The sequence below is a fragment of the Lipotes vexillifer genome, unplaced genomic scaffold (genome assembly GCF_000442215.2).
Source record: "Lipotes vexillifer unplaced genomic scaffold, Lipotes_vexillifer_v1.1 scaffold1854, whole genome shotgun sequence".
NCBI classification, from domain to species: Eukaryota; Metazoa; Chordata; class Mammalia; order Artiodactyla; family Lipotidae; genus Lipotes; species Lipotes vexillifer.
Window position 1 is genome coordinate 168,959 of NW_006786017.1, and position 20,715 is coordinate 189,673.

The following is a 20,715-nucleotide window of genomic DNA, read 5'->3' on the forward strand; positions in this document are numbered from 1 at the left end:
GCTGAGGTCTTTAGGGTAATGGGTCTAGAATAAAAAAGAGAAATGGCACATAGCTTTGAACCCCCTCAAATGAGGAGACACCAATTCAGCAATAAGTCCCACCCTTCTCCCCTACAGGTCAGGCCAAGGAGGGTGAGGGCCTCTTGGTCTCTAGACCTCATACACCCCTCCAGCTTCTAACTGAATAGAACTTGCATTACCGCAGCTGGGTGTTAGGTACCCAAAAAGGCTCTGCTCCCAGGGGACCAGTCTCCACTCCATGCTTTCTCAATTAAAGACGATTTATACAATTGAAGTGCTGTCTGCCATCTGTGAGTAGCAGGCTTTGGCAGTCGCTCTGGGAGGGATCAAGTCCCAGGGGCGGGGCGGGTAGGCTGGCGGCTGCCCCCCAATAACAGGTGCACATTCCTGGGCGCCTCGTCACTTCCCCTGCGCTGGCTGTCCTGGCGGCTCACCCAAGCGGACTCACTGAGCGACGCGGGCGCGCTATGACCCCAGGGGCGCTGCTGCTGCTGCTGCTGCTGCTGCTGGGGGCGTTGGGATCGCCGTTCGCCCCAGGTAAGTCTGGGCCTCAAAGGGGCAGTGACAGGGCCAGAGGTCGTGGCCGGGCACCAGGGCTTCACTCAGTTCTCTCCTCCTCCAGGCGCCCGCGGCTCGGAGGCGGAGGGGGCGTTGGGGGCGCCGTTCACCCCAGGTAAGTCTGGGCCTCAAAAGGGCAGTGACAGGGCCAGAGGTCGTGGTCGGGCACCAGGGGTTCACTCAGTTCTCTCCTCCTCCAGGCGCCCGCGGCTCGGAGGCGGAGGGCCGACTCCGCGAGAAACTTTTCTCGGGCTATGATAGCTCGGTGAGGCCGGCGCGGGAGGTGGGAGACCGCGTCGGGGTTAGCATTGGTCTCAGCCTAGCGAAATTAATCAGCCTGGTGAGGGCGCACGCGGGGAGTTGAGGCCTGGCCCACTAGCCGGCTGGGGGGCGTGGTTTTAGGCAGGGCGGAACCCAGGGACCACTGGGGGCGGGGTCCGGGACGAGGCCCGGCTGGGTGACTGACGGGCCGTTAGTAGAGATTGGGTCGAAATCGGACCAATGGACAAGCTGTGGGCGTGGCTGCTGGACGGGCCAGGATTGAGCCGGGCAGGATGATGAACGGGCCTGCTGGTGGATCTCAAAGTGGAGCTGGGGCCGATGGACAGGCCGGAGAGCCGACCCTGAGGCTGGGTCACAGGCTGGGGCGGACCTCGGTGCCAGACAGGGTCAATAAACAACAGCGGGCAGAGATTCACTCCGGCCGGGGCCGGGACTGGTAAATGAACTGGCTGGCTGTACGGCCAGCAGGAAGTTTACGAGATAGAGGCGGAGCTTAAGCCCACGCAGTTTATAGGAGGTGGGGCTTGAACCCAAGAGGGTGCGACTCAGAAAAAGAGGGGAGTTTCCAGGGAGAATTTACCCACCGAGCCCCTCATTTCTCTACACTGACATCATATCGACCCTTTAAACTTTTCCCTTCTAGAACGAGAAGGATGAGGAGATGAGCACAAAGGTCTACTTAGACCTGGTACGGAGACCCCCGCAGGGTGGAAAAGGGCGGGCGTCCAGCTGCCTTTACAATTTCCTCGAATGTTCCGCCCAGTAAGATTTTTTTTTTTGCATCACAACCTCAGAAAACACATTTATAACTGAAACAGAAGCTTCAGGAAACAATGGGAGCTGCATTCCATGCATTTTTCATTCTAAATTTTTTTTAACACTGGTTTGGGGCCACTCATTTGATTCCGGACCTATGAAAAGGGTCGTTAACACTGCAGTTTGAAAACCACTGTTTTAGAGGCTAGCGTGCAGCCCCCTCGTTTTTACAGAAAGAAGAAATTGGGGCCCGGTGAGAGAGAAGTGACGAGGCGCCCAGGAATGTGCACCTGTTATTGGGGGGCAGCCTCCAGCCTACCCGCCCCGCCCCTGGGACTTGATCCCTCCCCGAGCGACTGATAGGGTCCCAAAGAGTGCAGGTGGAGTCTTAAACAGAGCCCCGGCCCCCAGAACCGCAGACCGTGCCTGCGCGGCTCTCCCTTGCATTCCCTGCCCGGGCTTCCTTCGCACATCCCAAGACTCCTTGCAGCCTCCAGCCCCAGACGGCTCCTCAGCCTCTGCTTGCCTAGGAGTGGACTGACTACAGGCTGAGCTGGGACCCTGAGGAGCACGAGGGCATCGATTCACTCCGCATCACTGCCGAATCCGTGTGGCTACCAGACGTGGTGCTCCTAAACAAGTAAGGATGTTCCCAGAGTCTGGGAGGTGGGGCAGGGCCTCTGGAGGGGCGCGGCCTCCGGAGGGAGGGGCCTGATCCCAGATGAGAAGATTCTTTCCCGGCAGCAACGACGGAAATTTTGATGTTGCTCTGGACATCAGCGTCATGGTGTCCTCCGACGGTTCCGTGCCCTGGCAGGCCCCGGGCATCTATCGCAGCAGCTGCAGCATCCAGGTTCCCGGGCCCCACCTGGGAAGCTCAAGGCGCTCCTAGAAACCCTCACTCAGATATCCCTCCTCCATTATCCCCATGACCCTCACGTCTCTCTTACCCTTCTGATTTTCCGTTGAGTTTCATCTTCTCTGTCCACTTTCATTGACTTCCAGTCTTCCTCAGTGACCGCCCCCCTCCACTGTCCATGACCTCCCCGCATAACCTTCTTATTCCTCTGTGACTCCACTTCTCTGTGATCTCCCCCTGGTGGTCCCTATCTCCCTAGTGCCCCATATCCTCTGACCCCTGTCTGCCCTGTGACCTCCCCAGCTCCCCAAGCCCTGACCAGCTCTCTGGCAGCTCTAGTGACTCTCCACTCCATCCAGGTCACCTACTTCCCCTTTGACTGGCAGAACTGCACCATGGTGTTCAGTTCCTATAGCTATGACAGCTCAGAAGTCAGTCTGCAGACCGGCTTGGGTCCCGATGGGCAGGAGCGGCAGGAAGTGCACATTCGTGAAGGCACCTTTATTGGTGAGTGGGCATGGCTCCCATGTCCATGGGCTTTACGATTTCCAGTTTCTAACAGGCTGATAAATATACTCCCTCAGTGAGTCCCTGTGGGTTCAGCAAGATAGGTATAACTGTCTATATATTGTGGTTATGGAAATTGAGACTTGCTCAAATTTATTAGAGATGGGCTGTCCAGCCCAGGGACCATAGCTAGCCCCTTATTACACCAGTACCCCCTGCTCTAGGATGTGGCAGAGAAAGCCATATCTGGGAATTCCCTGGCGGTCCAGTGGTTAGGACTCCACACTTTCACTGCTGAGGGCCCGGGTTCAATCTCTCGTTGGGGAACTAAGATCCCACAAGCAGCGCGGTGGCGCAGTGAGGCAAAGAAAAAAAAAAAAGAAAGAAAAGAAAAGAAAGCCGTGTCTGGCACCAACAAAGACAGGTTCCACATCTGTGTCACCTTCTCTTCTCCCCCCACTCCCCGCAAGAGAATGATCAATGGGAGATTATTCACAAGCCTTCTCAGCTAATCCAGCCTCCAGTGGATCCTAGGGGAGGGGGGGAAAGACGGCGTGAAGAAGTCACCTTCTACCTCATCATTCGCCGGAAGCCTCTCTTTTACCTGGTCGACGTCATTGCCCCATGCATCCTCATCACTCTTCTGGCCATCTTCGTCTTCTACCTGCCACCAGATGCAGGTAAGAGGGGAAGGGGCCCAGCACTCCTTCTTACCAATAGCTCAGGTGTTGTAGTTTATCTTATGACAGGGCCAAAAGCTAACGCTTTTTGCTTAGCTAACGCTTCCTTTCCCTTTCCCCATTCCTGGCATCCTCCCTCCCCCACTTGTCAAATGCCGCCTACTAGTCCCTTAACCTCCTATGTCCCTTGGAAATAATAGCCTACATTTCTCTGGGAGACAGCACAATATGCTAACAGAGTAACCTTGGGCAAATTCCTTAATCTCTTAGTGTCCTGATCTGGAAATAGGACAGTCGTTGTCCCTCCCACATCGGACTATTTTGAGGATTAACTGAGTTAATAGAACTATGCCTGGTACTCTGTAAGCTTTGTGTAAGTGTAGGTATAGTCTTTTCTAATTTTGAGCACTTGCTATAAGATAATACAAATAATGTGTTACATATATTAACTCAGTTCTAATCTTCACAACTCTGTGAGGTAAGTACTGAATTGTCTGCCCGTTTCACAGAGGCTAAGTGAGTTTAAGTCAGTCAGCTGACATTACACAGAGAGAGGCAGTGTTGCTATTCCAACCCTGCTTAGTACTAGTCTGATTCAGAGACTGATATCCTAAACTCTCATATTCAAAACATGCTTTCCTGGGAGTTCCCTGATAGCCTAGTGGTTAGGATTCTGCGCTTTCACTGCTGTGGCCTGAAAAACAAAACAAAACAAAACAAACAAAAAGCACACGCTTTCCTTCTCTCTGTAATCAAGCCCTCTCTCAGCCTAGGGAAGGAGAGTGATGCCTCTCTAGAACACACTTGCACACGTAACTTCTTCCTGGAGCAAGGCAACTCTTGGAACCCAATGTTACAGGACTAAAGTAGAACAGACCATAATAGTTATTTATTTCAATACCTTCCGTGAAGTTTGCAGTGCCTGTCGTATGCCACAGTAATAACCAGCCACCTGGCATATTCTTATATACTTGGTTTCATTTTTAGATCCTTTGATTTGCTATATAGTTCCTGCTACAGGGGTTGGGCCATTCACTCATTTAACAATATTTGTTGAACATCTGTAATGTGCAAGGCACTGGGAATACATCAGTGAATAAAACAGACAAAAATCCCTGCTCTCATGGAGTTTATATTCTAGTGGGGAGACAGTCAGCAAACATAATAAATAAGCCCATTGGATAGTATATTATTATTTTTTAATTAATTAATTAATTTAGGCTGCGTTGGGTCTTCGTTGCTGCACGGGGGCTTTCTCTAGTTGTGGTGAACAGGGGCTACTTTCATTGCAGTGCACGGGCTTCTCACTGTGGTGGCTCCTCTTGTTGTGGAACACAGAATCTAGGCGCGCGGGCTTCAGTAGTTGTGGCACGTGGGCTCAGTAGTTGTGGCTGGCGGGCTCTAGAGCACACGCTCAGTAGTTGTGGTGCACGGGCTTAGTTGCTCTGTGGGATGTGGGATCTTCCCTGACCAGGGCTCGAACCCGCGTCCCCTGCATTGGCAGGCGGATTCCTAACCACTGTGTCACCAGGGAAGTCCTAGATAGTATATTAGGAGAGGTCAATTCCTAAGAAGGAAAAATGGGAAAAGGGTTTGGGGAGGATGAGAACGGGGGTAGGGGTTGCAATTTATTTATTTATTTAAACAATTTTATTGAAATATAGTTGATTTACAATGTTGTGTTTCATTTCTGCTGTACAGCAAAGTGACTCATTTATAGATATATATATTTTTTCATATTCTTTCCCGCTATGGTTTATCACAGGGGTTGCAATTTAAAAATAGGATGGTCAGTGAATGCCTCACTAAAAAGAGAATGTTTGATCAATAGTTGAACAAAGACTTGAAGGAAGTGAGAGAATGACCCTGGTAGATATCTGGGGGAAGAAATTAGCAGGAGGAGTTAACAGTGAGTGCAAAAGGCTCTGAGGTGGGCGTGTGCCTTGCATATTCAAGAAATAGCCAATGAAGTAATAACTGAATGAAGTAAGCAAGAGAGAAAACAGTATGAGATGTAGTCAGAGAGCTAATGGGAAGGCCTTGTAGACTTCAGTATGGACTTCTATGCTAAAGGCGATGGGAAGCCACTGGAGTGATATGATCTGATTTACATTTTAACGGGATCAATCTGGCTGCTCTGTTGAGAACAGTCAGCAGGCAGGCAAAGGATGAAGCAAAGAGGAGGCCTTTATAATAACTCAGATCTGAGGTAATGGTGGCTTGTGCCAGGATGGTAGTGGTAGATGTGATAAGTCATTTCAGTTTCAGGATATATTTCGAAGGTAGAGCCAACAGGGTTTGGTATGGGTTGGATATGGGGTGAGAGAGAGGAGAGCTGAGAATGACACAGGGATTTGGCCTGAGCCCCAGGAAAGATCGAGTTGTCATTTGTGAACTGAGGAGGACTATGGGGGGAGCCGGTGGTGAGGGAATTAAGCTTTGGACATGTGAAGTTCGAGATGTCCAAATGGAGAGGTTAAGTAGGCAGGTGGATACAAGTGTGGAATTTAGGGGAATCGGTCCAGGTTGGAGGTATAAATGTAGGAGTTACCTGCATGCAGTTGGCCCTTCCAAAAGCCTGTCCTCGAGTGGGCTGGAAACACGGTCACTGATTATGCCCGGGAGATTGCTTTCTGGCAGAGCCTAACCCTTCCGCCTTCCCCTCTGTCCCCCAAGGAGAGAAGATGGGGCTCTCGGTCTTTGCCCTGCTGACCCTTACTGTGTTCCTGCTGCTGCTGGCAGACAAAGTGCCTGAGAGCTCCCTGTCTGTCCCCATCGTTATCAAATACCTCATGTTTACTACGGTCCTCGTCACCTTCTCAGTCATCCTTAGCGTCGTAGTCCTCAACCCGCACCGTCGCTCACCCCACACCCACCAAATGCCCCTTTGGGTCCGTCAGGTAAGAAGATCTCCTCTCCAGCCTGTGTTAACGCTCAATCCTAGTATTTGGCTTTTTGTCCAGGTATCGCTCCTCCCTCCCACCAACTTCAACCTTCCCTTTCACAGACCTGAGGGAGAACTACAACTCCCGGTAGAGTGTCAAAGTGCCAAGGTCTTTGGGTGTTGAAATGTTGCCCAATTAATTTTATCCTCCCATCATTGACGTTGTGTAGATCCCAGGCTCTCTTCATCAATACTGCCCATCGTGGGTCCCAAGGAAGCATTCTAAGGGTTAGGTACTATCAGGGTGGAAGCCCTCAGAACTTTTCTTTCCAGTCAGGATGCCTCCTAACCCACTTAAGAACTCTTGGGCTGTGTAGTAGCATTTCATCTGTGGGACGCATGTACGCATGCGCAGCAATGGGCACGTGCCGTGGGGGTGGTTGGCGGCTTCCCTTCTGGTCTGAGAGCATAAGAGCCCCCTCCAATACCCCTCTTCTTCTACTCTGCAGATCTTTATCCACAAACTCCCTCTGTATCTGGGTCTGAAGAGACCCAAACCTGAGAGAGACCAGAAACCAGAGCCACCTCCTATACCTCTCAGGGATTCTCCAGGAAGTGGCTGGGGTCGGGGAACAGATGAATATTTCATCCGCAAGACACCAAATGATGTTGTTAGTCTGCCTGACGATGCAGGGCACACGGGTGCGTGCCCCGGTCCGGGAAGATCCCACATGCCGCGGAGCAGCTGGGCCCGTGAGCCAAAACAGATGAATATTTCATCCGCAAGCCACCAAATGATGTTGATAGGCCGCCTGCCGATGCAGGGGACACGGGTTCGTGCCCCGGTCCGGGAAGATCCCACATGCCGCGGAGCAGCTGGGCCCGTGAGCCATGGCCGCTGAGCCTGCGTGTCCAGAGCCTGTGCTCCGGAACGGGAGAGGCTAAGACAGTGAGAGGCCCGCGTACCGCAAAAAAAAAAAAAAAGAACCATGTAAGAATCCAGATCTATTTCCACCGCAGGGTACCCATTTCTGACCCTCTATTCACAGAGGTTGTTTCTGACCTCGGGTGCCCCTTCACAGCCACTGAGCCATAGGTGACTTGTCAAAACGGCATTACGAAGATGCTCATGGGGAAGACACCGAGGAGAAAAGAAAGAGAGAGGGCAGAATGAACACTTCCTTAAACAGCACAGCCAAGCTGCTGGAAAAAAACAGCTGCTGAACTTGCATGACCTAAAGTTTCGTTTTAACTTTTATGATGGGATTTCTCGAATTCAGTTTAAAAACAAAACAAGAGAGGGAAATTTCATAATCAAAGTGACTTACCACTTGAGATCTCTGAGCTCCCTGTAGAATTAAGACCTTGGTGCCCCTTGGTGTGTCAGCCTTGGAGTCTGACCCCCATCTCCTCTGGGGCCCACTCTTCTGGTTCATGGCAGGATCCCAGGACTGCACTTCTCTGCTTCTGGGAGACTCTTTTTCTTTCCTCACCTATAGCACAGATATTCCCAGAGGTCTATCCCTACCACATATCTTTGTTTGGAAGCAATTTCAGAGAGAACTTGTACAAGAGACCAAGAACCACACTCTGGGTCCCTTCCTAGCATATTCTAGACACGATACCCTTCTTATTTGACTATTGATGACAGCTAGCTTATTGATCACTTGCCATATGCTACTCACACTGCAAAGCAAGTTTTGGGTATCAGATAATTTAATATTCACAATAAACCCCATTTCCACATAAATAAAGAATAGGTAAGGAATTTGAAGTACAAAGAAGTTGTATAACTTGTGCTTTCTCTGATACAGATATTAACTAGTGTTCATAGTATCTAAATCCAGAATTTTAACCACTATGCTATTCTGCCTTTCCTAGGGCTGACAGCTAAGAAGCTTCTCTGCCAGGCCTGCTAGCTTCTCTTGTTTCTGACTAGATACTTTGCAAACAATCATTAATGAATTAAAAAGTTTAAAATTTAATCCAGGAATAGCAACTATGTTACATAGGTAGTACCACTTTCTGTTGCTATACCCATGGCAGACATCACTAATCAATCACAGCATTGCATTCAATAACCCAAGGTAAGGCCTCACTGGAGTTTTTGGTTTGGCTTTTTTTTTTTCTTCCCCAAGAAACGTTTCTGGTTATCTGCCATCAATCTATTAAGTTAATAAATTATTGAAAACTATTTGTCATCCCTGAACTTGTCAAAACTCCCTATTTTGTAGATGAGGAGAATGAATCTAGGAGTTAAGATTTACCCATGGGAATGTGAATTGGTACAGCCACTATGGAGAACAGTATGGAGGTTCCTTAAAAAACTACAGATAGAACTACCATATGACCAAGCAGTCCCACTACTGGGCATATACCCTGAGAAAACCATAATTCAAAGAGTCATGTACCAAAATGTTCACTGCAGCTCTATTTACAATAGCCAGGAGATGGAAGCAACCTAAGTGTCCATCATCGGATGAATGGATAAAGAAGATTTGGCACATATATACAATGGAATATTACTCAGCCATAAAAGGAAGCGAAATTGAGTTATTTGTAGTGAGGTGGATGGACCTAGAGTCTGTCATACAGAGTGACGTAAGTCAGAAAGAGAAAGACAAATATCGTATACTAACACATATATATGGAATCTAAGGAAAAAAATGTCGTGAAGAACCTAGGGGTAAGACGGGAACAAAGACAGACCTATTAGAGAATGGACTTGAGGATATGGGGAGGGGGAAGGGATAAGGGGAAGGGGAAGCTGTGAACGTGAGAGAGTGGCATGGACATATATACACTACCAAACGTAAAATAGATAGCTAGTGGGAAGCAGCCGCATAGCACAGGAAGATCAACTAGGTGCTTTGTGACCACCTAGAGGGGTGGGATAGGGAGGGTGGGAGGGCGGGAGATGCAAGAGGGAAGAGATATGGGTACATATGTATATGTATAACTGATTCACTTTGTTATAAAGCAGAAACTAACACACCATTGTAAAGCAAATATACTCCAATAAATATGTTAAAAAAAAAAAGATTTACCCATGGTCACATTGGGCAAGTCATGGGCTTGTTATTGGCTTCATCAGGACTGGAATCAAGTTACTTGACACTTAATTCCCTTCATTTGACTGACGCTTGTTGATTCTCAATAATATGATTTTTGCTACCATTATTGTCATCTGCTTATAGATGCACTTTCTATATGAAGGCAGCTCAGAGGAGGAATTAATGAGGCATTGAGGGTATTCTGTAAGACAATGACTTTATTTCTGAATGAAAAATGTATGTAAACCACCTCTTAGACAACACCCTCCCACACAGAGATCAGTGCTACACAGCACAGCAGTAAGGTGGATTGTCTGGAAGAACTCAAGTTCCCTTCTGGTCACAAGAAATTCTGATGACACTGATTTGTCTCATGTTCTGCAAACTCTATACTCTTACAAGTTCACACAGTATTTGCAATAAATGGAAAATGCATGAGGTAGATGTTCAAAAATCTCTTCCAGATCAATAAGAACAATAAAAAGCCATCTGATATAAAAACATGAATGAATTACAAGAAAAAAATCAACTAACAGACTCACTAAAAAAATAAATAAATTAGAATGTAAGCAAAATAGTGCTGTGCTTTTTTCTTTTTATTTATGTTGAAGCTTAATTTACATACAATAAAGTGCAGACATTTTAAGTGTACAATTTCATGAATTTTAAATATGTAGGACTGTTTAAGCACCCCTCTGATTAAGATATACAACATTTCTGCCTCTAAAAAGACTCCCTCGTGATGTCAACACCACAAAGGAAACCACTATTCCACAGCTTAGTTTTAACTTTTAATGAGATAAACATCTTCTTAGCAATCATTAAATATTTTTAAGAACAATAAACTCGTATTTTAATGAAGATGCAAACCGTCCAGCAATGTAACAATGTTGTAATTTGATTAAGAGCATTAATGATATCCACACTTTATTTTTTTGTCTCCCTGTGCTATGCGGCTGCTTCCCACTAGCTATCTGCCTTACGTTTGGTAGTGTATATATGTCCATGCCTCTCTCGCTTTGTCACAGCTTACCCTTCCCCCTCCCCATATCCTCAAGTCCATTCTCTAGTAGGTCTGTGTCTTTATTCCTGTTTTACCCTTAGGTTCTTCATGACATTTTTTTTCTTAAATTCCATATATATGTGTTAGCGTACAGTATTTGTCTCTCTCTTTCTGAATTACTTCACTCTGTATGACAGACTCTAGGTCTATCCACCTCATTACAAATAGCTCAATTTCGTTTCTTTTTATGGCTGAGTAATATTCCATTGTATATATGTGCCACATCTTCTTTATCCATTCATCCGATGATGGACACTTAGGTTGTTTCCATCTCCTGGACCAGCAGTGCAAGAGTGTTCCCTTTTCTCCACACCCTCTCCAGCATTTATTGTTTCTAGATTTTTTGATGATGGCCATTCTGACTGGTGTGAGATGATATCTCATTGTAGTTTTGATTTGCATTTCTCTAATGATTAATGATGTTGAGCATTCTTTCATGTGTTTGTTGGCAGTCTGTATATCTTCTTTGGAGAAATGTCTATTTAGGTCTTCTGCCCATTTTTGGATTGGGTTGTTTATTTTTTTGTTATTGAGCTGCATGAGCTGCCTGTAAATTTTAGAGATTAATCCTTTGTCAGTTGATTCATTTGCAAATATTTTCTCCCATTCTGAGGGCTGTCTTTTGGTCTTGTTTATGGTTTCCTTTGCTGTGCAAAAGCTTTGAAGTTTCATTAGGTCCCATTTGTTTATTTTTGTTTTTATCTCCATTACTCTAGGAGATGGGTCAAGAAGGATCTTGCTGTGATTTATGTCATAGAGTGTTCTGCCTATGTTTTCCTCTAAGAGTTTGATAGTTTCTGGCCTTACATTTAGGTCTTTAATCCATTTTGAGCTTATTTTTGTGTATGGTGTTAGGGAGTGATCTAATCTCATACTTTTACATGTACCTGTCCAGTTTTCCCAGCACCACTTATTGAAGGGGCTGTCCTTTCTCCACTGTATATTCCTGCCACCTTTATCAAAGATAAGGTGACCATATGTGCATGGGTTTATCTCTGGGCTTTCTATCCTATTCCATTGATCTATCTTTCTGTTTTTGTGCCAGTACCATACTGTCTTGATTACTGTAGCTTTGTAGTATAGTCTGAAGTCAGGCAGCCTGATTCCTCCAGCTCCATTTTTTGTTCTCAAGATTGCTTTGGCTATTCGGGGTCTTTTGTGTTTCCATACAAATTGTGAAATTTTTTGTTCTAGTTCTGTGAAAAATGCCAGTGGTAGTTTGATAGGGATTGCATTGAATCTATAGATTGCTTTGGGAAGTAGAGTCATTTTCACAATGTTGATTCTTCCAATCCAAGAACATGGTATATCTCTCCATCTGTTTGTATCATCTTTAATTTCTTTCATCAGTGTCTTATAATTTTCTGCATACAGGTCTTTTGTCTCCTTAGGTAGGTTTATTCCTAGATATTTTATTCTTTTTGTTGCAATGGTAAATGGGAGTGTTTTCTTGATTTCACTTTCAGATTTTTCATCGTTAGTATATAGGAATGCCAGAGATTTCTGTGCATTAATTTTGTATCCTGCTACTTTACCAAATTCATTGATTAGCTCTAGTAGTTTTCTGGTAGCATCTTTAGGATTCTCTATGTATAGTATCATGTCATCTGCAAACAGTGACAGCTTTACTTCTTCTTTTCCGATTTGGATTCCTTTTATTTCCTTTTCTTCTCTGATTGCTGTGGCTAAAACTTCCAAAACTATGTTGAATAAGAGTGGTGAGAGTGGGCAACCTTGTCTTGTTCCTGACCTTAGTGGAAATGCTTTCAGTTTTTCACCATTGAGAGTGATGTTTGCTGTGGGTTTGTCATATATGGCCTTTATTATGTTGAGGAAAGCTCCCTCTATGCCTACTATCTGCAGGGCTTTTATCATAAATGGGTGTTGAATTTTGTCGAAAGCTTTCTCTGCATCTATTGAGATGATCATATGGTTTTTCTCATTCAATTTGTTAATATGGTGTATCACGTTAATTGACTTGCATATACTGAAGAATCCTTGCATTCCTGGGATAAACCCCACTTGATCATAGTGTATGATCCTTTTTTTTTTTTTTTTTTTTTTTGGCCTCGTAGAATGAGTTTGGGAGTGTTCCTCCCTCTGCTATATTTTGGAAGAGTTTGAGAAGAATAGGTGTTAGCTCTTCTCTAAATGTTTGATAGAATTCGCCTGTGAAGCCATCTGGTCCTGGGCTTTTGTTTGTTGGAAGATTTTTAATCACAGTTTCAATTTCAGTGTTTGTGATTGGTCTGTTCATATTTTCTATTTCTTCCTGATTCAGTCTTGGCAGTTTGTGCATTTCTAAGAATTTGTCCATTTCTTCCAGATTGTCCATTTTATTGGCATAGAGTTGCTTGTAGTAATCCCTCATGATTTTTTTTATTTCTGCAGTGTCAGTTGTTACTTCTCCTTTTTCATTTCTGATTCTATTGATTTGAGTCTTCTCCCTTTTTTTCTTGATGAGTCTGGCTAATGGTTTATCTATTTTGTTTATCTTCTCAAAGAACCAGCTTTTAGTTTTATTGATCTTTGCTATTGTTTCCTTCATTTCTTTTTCATTTATTTCTGATCTGATTTTTATGATTTCTTTCCTTCTGCTAACTCTGGGGTTTTTTTGTTCTTCTTTCTCTAATTGCTTGAGGTGCAAGGTTAGGTTGTTTATTCGAGATGTTTCCTGCTTCTTAAGGTGGGCTTGTATTGCTATAAACTTCCCTCTTAGAACTGCTTTTGCTGCATCCCATAGGTTTTGGGTCGTTGTATCTCCATTGTCATTTGTTTCTAGGTATTTTTTAATTTCCTCTTTGATTTCTTCAGTGATCACTTCGTTATTAAGTAGTGTATTGTTTAGCCTCCATGTGTTTGTATTTTTTACAGCTCTTTTCCTATAATTGATATCTAGTCTCATGGCGTTGTGGTCGGAAAAGATACTTGATACAATTTCAATTTTCTTAAATTTACCAAGGCTTGATTTGTGACCCAAGATATGATCTATCCTGGAGAATGTTCCATGAGCACTTGAGAAAAATGTGTATTCTGTTGTTTTTGGATGGAGTGTCCTATAAATATCAATTAAGTCCATCCTGTTTAATGTATCATTTAAAGCTTGTGTTTCCTTATTTATTTTCATTTTGGATGATCTGTCCATTGGTGAAAGTGGGGTGTTGAAGTCCCCTACTATGAATGTGTTACTGTCGATTTCCCCTTTTATGGCTGCTAGTTTTTGCCTTATGTATTGAGGTGCTCCTATGTTGGGTGCATAAATATTTACAATTGTTATATCTTCTTCTTGGATCGATCCCTTGATCATTATGTAGTGTCCTTCTTTGTCTCTTCTGATAGTCCTTATTTTAAAGTCTATTTTGTCTGATATGAGAATTGCTACTCCAGCTTTCTTTTGGTTTCCATTTGCATGAAATACCTTTTTCCATCCCCTTACTTTCAGTCTGTATGTGTCTCTAGGTCTGTAGTGGGTCTCTTGTAGACAGCACATATATGCGTCTTGTTTTTGTATCCATTCAGCCAATCTGTGTCTTTTGGTGGGAGCGTTTAGTCCATTTACATTTAAGGTAATTATCGATATGAATGTTCCTATTCCCATTTTATTAATTGTTTTGGGTTTGTTATTGTAGGTCTTTTCCTTCTCTTGTGTTTCTTGCCTAGAGAAGTTTCTTTAGCAGTTGTTGTAGAGCTGGTTTGGTGGTGCTGAACTCTCTCAGCTTTTGCTTGTCTGTAAAGATTTTAATTTCTCCATCAAATCTGAATGAGATCCTAGCTGGGTAGAGTAATCTGGGTTGCAGTTTTTTCTCCTTCATCACTTTCAATATGTCCTGCCACTCCCTTCTCACTTGCAGAATTTCTGCTGAAAGATCAGCTGTTAACCTTATGGGGATTCCCTTGTGTGTTATTAGTTGTTTTTCCCTTGCTGCTTTTAATATGTTTTCTTTGTATTTAATTTTTGACAGTTTGATTAATATGTGTCTTGGCGTATTTCTCCTTGGATTTATCCTGTATGGGACTCTCTGTGCTTCCTGGACTTGATTAACTATTTCCTTTCCCATATTAGGGAAGTTTTCAACTATAATCTCTTCAAATATTTTCTCAGTCCCTTTCTTTTTCTCTTCTTCTTCTGGAACCCCTATAATTCGAATGCTGCTTGTTAAATGTTTCTTGCATTTTGTCTATTCTATTTCCAAGATTTTGGATCATCTTTACTATCATTATTCTGAATTCTTTTTCAGGTAGACTGCCTATTTCCTCTTCATTTGTTAGGTCTGGTGGGTTTTTATCTTGCTCCTTCATCTGCTGTGTGTTTTTCTGTCTTCTCATTTTGCTTATCTTACTGTGTTTGGGGTCTCCTTTTTGCAGGCTGCAGGTTCGTAGTTCCCGTTGTTTTTGGTGTCTGTCCCCAGTGGCTAAGGTTGGTTCAGTGGGTTGTGTAGGCTTCCTGGTGGAGGGGACTAGTGCCTGTGTTCTGGTGGATGAGGCTGGATCTTGTCTTTCTGGTGGGCAGGTCCACGTCTGGTGGTGTGTTTTGGGGTGTCTGTCGACTTATGATGATTTTGGGCAGCCTCTCTGCTAATGCGTGGGGTTGTGTTCCTGTCTTGCTAGTTGTTTGGCATAGGATGTCCAGCACTGTAGCTTGCTGGTCGTTGAGTGAAGCTGGGTGCTGGTGTTGAGATGGAGACCTCTGGGAGATTTTCGCCATTTGATATTATGTGCAGCTGGGAGGTCTCTTGTGGACCAGTGTCCTGAAGTTGGCTCTCCCACCTCAGAGGCACAGCACTAACTCCTGGCTGCAGCACCAAGAGCCTTTCATCCACACGGCTCAGAAGAAAAGGGAGAAAAAGTAGAAAGAAAGAATTAGTAGAAGTATAAAGAAAGAAAGAAAGGAGGGAGGGAGGGAGCAAGGAAGGAAGGAGGGAAGGAAGAAAAAAGAAGAAAGAAAGAAGATAAAGTAAAATAAGATAAAATATAATAAAGTTATTTAAAAAAATTATTAGGAGGAAAAAAACCCAAAAAAAACAAAAAAACGATGGATAGAACCCTGGAACAAATGGTGGAAGCAAAGCTATACAGACAAAATCTCACACAGAAGCATACACATACACACAAAGAAAGGAAAAGGGGAAAAAATAATAAATCTTGCTCTCAAAGTCCACCTCCTTAATTTGGGATGATTTGTTGTCTATTCAGGTATTCCACAGATGCAGGTACATCAAGGTGATTGTGGAGGTTTAATCCGCTGCTCCTGAGGCTGCTGGGAGAGATTTCCCTTTCTCTTCTTTGTTCTCACAGCTTCTGGGGCTCAGCTTTGGATTTGGCCCCGCCTGTGCGTGTAGGTCGCTGGAGGGCATCTGTTCTTCGCTCAGACAGGATTGGGTTAAAGGAGCAGCTGATTGGGGGCTCTGGCTCACTGAGGCCATGGCGAGAGACGGGCACGGAGTGCGGGGCAAGCCTGCGGCGGCAGAGGCCAGCATGACGTTGCACCAGCCTGAGGCGCACCGTGCATTCTCCCGGGGTAGTTGTCCCTGGATCCCGGGACCCTGGCAGTGGCGGGCTGCACAGGCTCCCCGGAAGGGGCGTGTGGATAGTGACCTGTGCTTGCACACAGGCTTCTTGGTGGCGGCAGCAGCAGCCTTAGCGTCTCATGTCTGTCTCTGGGGTCCGTGCTTTTAGCCGCGGCTCGCGCCCGTCTCTGGAGCTCCTTTAAGCAGCGTCCTTAATCCCCTCTCCTCGCGCACCAGGAAACAAAGAGGGAAGAAAAAGTCTCTTGCCTCTTCGGCAGGTCCAGACTTTTCTCCGGACTCCCTCCCGGCCAGCCGTGGTGCACTAACCCCCTGCAGGCTGTGTTCGCGCCGCCAACCCCAGTCCTCTCCCGGCGCTCCGAGCCCGAGCCTCAGCTCCCAGCCCCGCCCGCTCCGGTGGGGGAGCACACAAGCCTCTCGGGCTGATGAGTGCCGGTCGGCCCCGATCCTCTGTGCGGGAATCTCTCCGCTTTGCCCTCCGCACCCCTGTTGCTGTGCTGTCCTCCGCGGCTCCGAAGCTCCCCCACTCCGCCTCCCGCAATCTCTGCCCGCGAAGGGGCTCCTAGTGTGTGGACACTTTTCCTCCTTCACACCTCCCTCCCACTGGTGCAGGTCCCTTCCCTATCCTTTTGTCTCTGTTTATTCTTTTTTCTTTTGCCCTACCCAGGTACGTGGGGGGGGTTTCTTGCCTTTTGGGAGGTCTGAGGTCTTCTGCCAGCGTTCAGTAGGTGTTCTGCAGGAGTTGTTCCACGTGTAGATGTATTTCTGGTGTATCTCTATCCACACATTTTGATTGATTAATCCCTTAGCTATGGAATTGAATGGAGACATTAATGATAATATTACATCAGTTTTCTCATAATTATTGTTTATGATTGTGAAAAAATGGAAATTATATAATTCCCAACTGAAATTCTTCAATTAATTATGGTGCCTTTATATATGGACTCCTGTGGAGTCTTTAACATTCAAGATTATTGGAGAATATTGAATGATTTCTGGAAAATCTGGAAATATTCATTGAAAAGGTGATATGCAAACTTGGGTTTGATGATGAGATTTTAGCTATAATACCAAAAGCAACATCTATGAAAGAAAAAAATTGATAAATTGCACTTTATTAAAATTTAAAACTTCTGCTCTATTAAAGCCATTGTTAAGAATATAAGCTACAGCTTGTGGGGAAAATATTTGCAATGCACATATCTGGTAAAGGACTTGAATGCAAAATATACAAAGAACTTCTTAAAGTCAACTGTAAGAAAAAAAAAATTTTTTTAAATGGGCAAAAGATTTGACACCAACAGCAAAAGACCCTTTTCAAACAGACCCATTCTACCTGAATCTGCATGATATATTGGGCTTCCACATATCATCTCACTTGGAAAGAAACTTTAGTGTCTAGATATAATATTTAGAAATCACCACCCTAAAAGATCGGTATTTGCTGCCCATTTCTTAGGCTCCACAACAACATTCCAGGGCATTAAGACTTGAAGATTCCTGGATTCTATCGTTCTGCTAAGGTTCTATCAAGCTACCTGTATGAGGTTCTAAAGGAGCCTGACTGATTTAGGATGGCAGGGACACGAATCTGATAAAGAGACCAGGCAAAGCCTTAGGGCCCCATCCCAGACCTCCCGGGACATGGGGAGGGTCAGGCACTTGGTTCTCTTCACTCTGTTAGGAACTCAGCTTGTACTCTTCCTTTCCAACAGATCATGTTCCATTTCAAAGAAATCAGAGCCCTTAATAGGCCAAGAAGGTCACTTCCTACACTTTACTGGGCATAACCACATACCCTCCCACCACTGCCCCACCATCTAAACAAATGATGGAAACTGCACGACTTCCTTTTCTCGGTGTTTAGAAATCACCACCAGGATCTGGTACCTACTCACCACATTTAGGGGCCTATTTTATCCTTCCTTAAACATGACCCTGCCCATGTGCTCTGCTCCCTATAAAAGGCAGGCAGATCAGCCAGAGGAGCCAGAGTTGCAGAGAAGCTGAGACCAACTCAGAAACCTCCAGCTCTCAGGCTGAAGCTCCTGTGCTCACCCTCTGGTATGAAGGTCTCTGCAGCACTTCTGTGTCTGCTGCTCACAGCAGCTGCCTTCAGCACCCAGGTGCTGGCTCAGCCAGGTAAGCCTCCTCTCTTCTTAAGCCTTAACATTTTAACTACCCCAGGTACTAACACCTGGCATGAGTCATCCCATGCTTGCTGCGCAGCCTACATTAAAAAGATGGAGAGAATGAAATCCAGAGGGGAATTAAGAAGAGCCGGCATGTCACAACTGGTCAGAGGCAGAACCAGAACTGGCCCAGGCCACTGGAGCCAGGCTCCACGATCTTTCTCGACACCAGCTTTGGGACATTAAATGCAGCTGCTATCTCAACAATCCTCACCTTGTTTGGAGATGTGGCACAGAATGAAGGACCATTTCTCATTGTGGATAGGAAGGACATTTTGGGCAGTAGTAGAGAGGAAGAAACTCTTGCTGGAGGTTTCAAATGTTGGATTACAGTCCAGGGTAGCTCCCAGAAGGGTGGCTGTGTAAGGAGGATAAGGACCCAGAAGCATCTCAGCATGTGACATAGGTTGGCTCTAAGCCCATGGGGACAAATAGCTGGGAAGCAAGGTCTTAGAACTTATCTTCCCAGGGTCAGAGGTTTTGGATCTGTAGACCCTCCGAATCACGCTACAAGGATTAATCTTGTTACTCAAGATTTCGCCATCTGCAGTCAACAATGAGGGGCCCCATAGTTCAGCAGAGGAAATTGACTCACAGATAACATTTTATCTATGGGATCTGGACTAAAGCTCTGAACTAGGGAATGGTAGGTCTTAGTTAGAACTTGTGTATTTGCTCTGTCTTCTACCTTCTCCTTCTTCTCTTACAAATGCAGGCTGACAATACATTATAACTCTCTGAGGCTTTGCAAAATGTTTTTCAGATTCAGTTTCCATCCCAATCACTTGCTGCGTTATTGTGATCAGTAAGAAGATCCCCTTCAAGAAGCTGGACAGCTACACAAGAATCACCAACAGCCGGTGTCCCCAGGAAGCTGTGATGTGAGTGGACCACGCCCGGGCACCGTCAGCCAAACATTCTATCTGAGTTCTATACTTCCAAATGAGTCAGATAAATATGCCATCTAACCCAAAGGACCCTTTACCCCATAGACAAATGAAGCCCATGAGAAGGAATCCATACTCACTCCAGGCTCTTCTGGAAGCTTGGTCAGATCATCCAAGTTCCTTTAGCCAGGAGTTAAAGGAAGGCTTCCCCTGGAGCAGTAACAACGGAACTTCCTTTCTGGAAGAGAGGCCTCTTCCTCCCTTTTCCCCTTCTTCCTGTCCCCATCCAGGCTCCTCACCCGGGGAGCAAGGGCTAATCATGTCCAGGGGCCAACGGGCCAAGCTCCTGGGCAAAATCCTCAAGACACTCCATTTAACTGTGCCCTCCTTTCCCCACAGCTTCAAGACCAAAGCGGATAAGGAGGTCTGTGCTGACCCCAAGCAGAAGTGGGTCCAGAATTCCATAAAGCTCCTGGATCGAAAGTCCCAAGCCCTGAAGGCTTGAACCTTCGTACCTGGACTGAGAGACAGTCAGAGCCCAGGAAAATCTTATTTATTTCCCCCCAACCTTCCCCAGCTGTATTATTTTATTATAATGTCCAAAAAGAGGTTCTTTGTTTAATAATTTAAAACACATAGTTTCTTAAACAATAATTATATTTAAGTTATTGATGTTTTAACTTTATCTGCCATAAATCCTAATGAATGTAAAAACACAACATCTGGTGACGAGTTTTCCTTTGTGAGCTCAATTAAGCTCATGGTAAGATGCCACTGTTCTCCCTCCTACCTGCCTGTAGTATCCTGAGGTCCTTCCACTGATCATCAGAGTGAAACACCTTTGGATTCTTAGGAAATCGGTGCTCCTGTAAGTCGATGTGTGCTATGTAGTATTGTGATGGAAATTAATGTTATTAAATGACTATGGTATTTTCAAAGAAAAAAATCTATATAATTTTAAACTACTTGGTCTTATTTTTCATGGGGTAACATTTGGCAGGAAGGGAGAAAATGGCAGCAATGAGTGACAATTGGGGGTGTGAGGATCATCCTCTAAATTGAGTCTTTTGGACTCAGCTGAGGATTACGGAGAACCTAGAAGGACCAGACCAGACTGTTCCAGCCCTGTGGCTCCAGTCCCTAAATCACCTGCCCTTATTTAATAGAATCTAGATTCCTATTGCTTTTCTCTCCACACTTACCTTTGCCTGGTCTCTCTCTTGATCTCTTGCAACAGTCTGCAAACTTTTCTCCATAGCCCCAGGTTTTCTCCATCTAATTAATTCTCAAACCCAGAGTAATGTCCCAGAAGTTAAACTGAGTCTAACAGGAAACGAGATGTCTATAACTTAGAGGCCCACTTAAAGGTTCTTTACCAGAGATGAGCCTTCAACAGGACCGGTCTTGAGAGATTGGAATATGATGGGAAATGAAAGGATTCTTCA

The 20,715-nt window shown here is 45.1% G+C and overlaps 2 protein-coding genes across 2 annotated transcripts; both read left to right on the forward strand.

Annotated features, from left to right (window-relative positions):
* Nucleotides 1–425: 425 nt before the first annotated feature.
* Nucleotides 426–8,434, forward strand: LOC103076283 (acetylcholine receptor subunit beta-like). Its single transcript, XM_007458379.1, has 10 exons — nt 426–558; nt 780–919; nt 1,505–1,549; nt 2,148–2,257; nt 2,362–2,470; nt 2,836–2,983; nt 3,454–3,663; nt 6,340–6,563; nt 7,057–7,218; nt 8,429–8,434. Exons 1-10 carry the CDS (start codon nt 489–491, stop codon nt 8,432–8,434), a joined length of 1,224 nt encoding a protein of 407 aa, XP_007458441.1. The 5' UTR covers nt 426–488.
* A 9,753-nt stretch (nt 8,435–18,187) lies between these two features.
* On the forward strand, nt 18,188–20,228 carry LOC103075456 (C-C motif chemokine 8). Its single transcript, XM_007458377.1, has 3 exons — nt 18,188–18,333; nt 19,147–19,264; nt 19,670–20,228. Exons 1-3 carry the CDS (start codon nt 18,258–18,260, stop codon nt 19,773–19,775), a joined length of 300 nt encoding a protein of 99 aa, XP_007458439.1. The 5' UTR covers nt 18,188–18,257; the 3' UTR covers nt 19,776–20,228.
* Nucleotides 20,229–20,715: the final 487 nt, after the last annotated feature.

Bases quoted from the DNA above. Each gene is read 5' to 3' on its own strand.
- LOC103076283 (XM_007458379.1), top strand. From the start codon at position 489: ATGACCCCAGGGGCGCTGCTGCTGCTGCTGCTGCTGCTGCTGGGGGCG. The intron at 920-1,504 runs GTGAGGGCGCAC...TTTCCCTTCTAG, and splicing joins TAGCGAAATTAATCAGCCTG to AACGAGAAGGATGAGGAGAT. The intron at 2,471-2,835 runs GTTCCCGGGCCC...CACTCCATCCAG, and splicing joins GCAGCAGCTGCAGCATCCAG to GTCACCTACTTCCCCTTTGA.
- LOC103075456 (XM_007458377.1), top strand. From the start codon at position 18,258: ATGAAGGTCTCTGCAGCACTTCTGTGTCTGCTGCTCACAGCAGCTGCC. The intron at 18,334-19,146 runs GTAAGCCTCCTC...AATGTTTTTCAG, and splicing joins CCAGGTGCTGGCTCAGCCAG to ATTCAGTTTCCATCCCAATC. The intron at 19,265-19,669 runs GTGAGTGGACCA...CTTTCCCCACAG, and splicing joins TGTCCCCAGGAAGCTGTGAT to CTTCAAGACCAAAGCGGATA.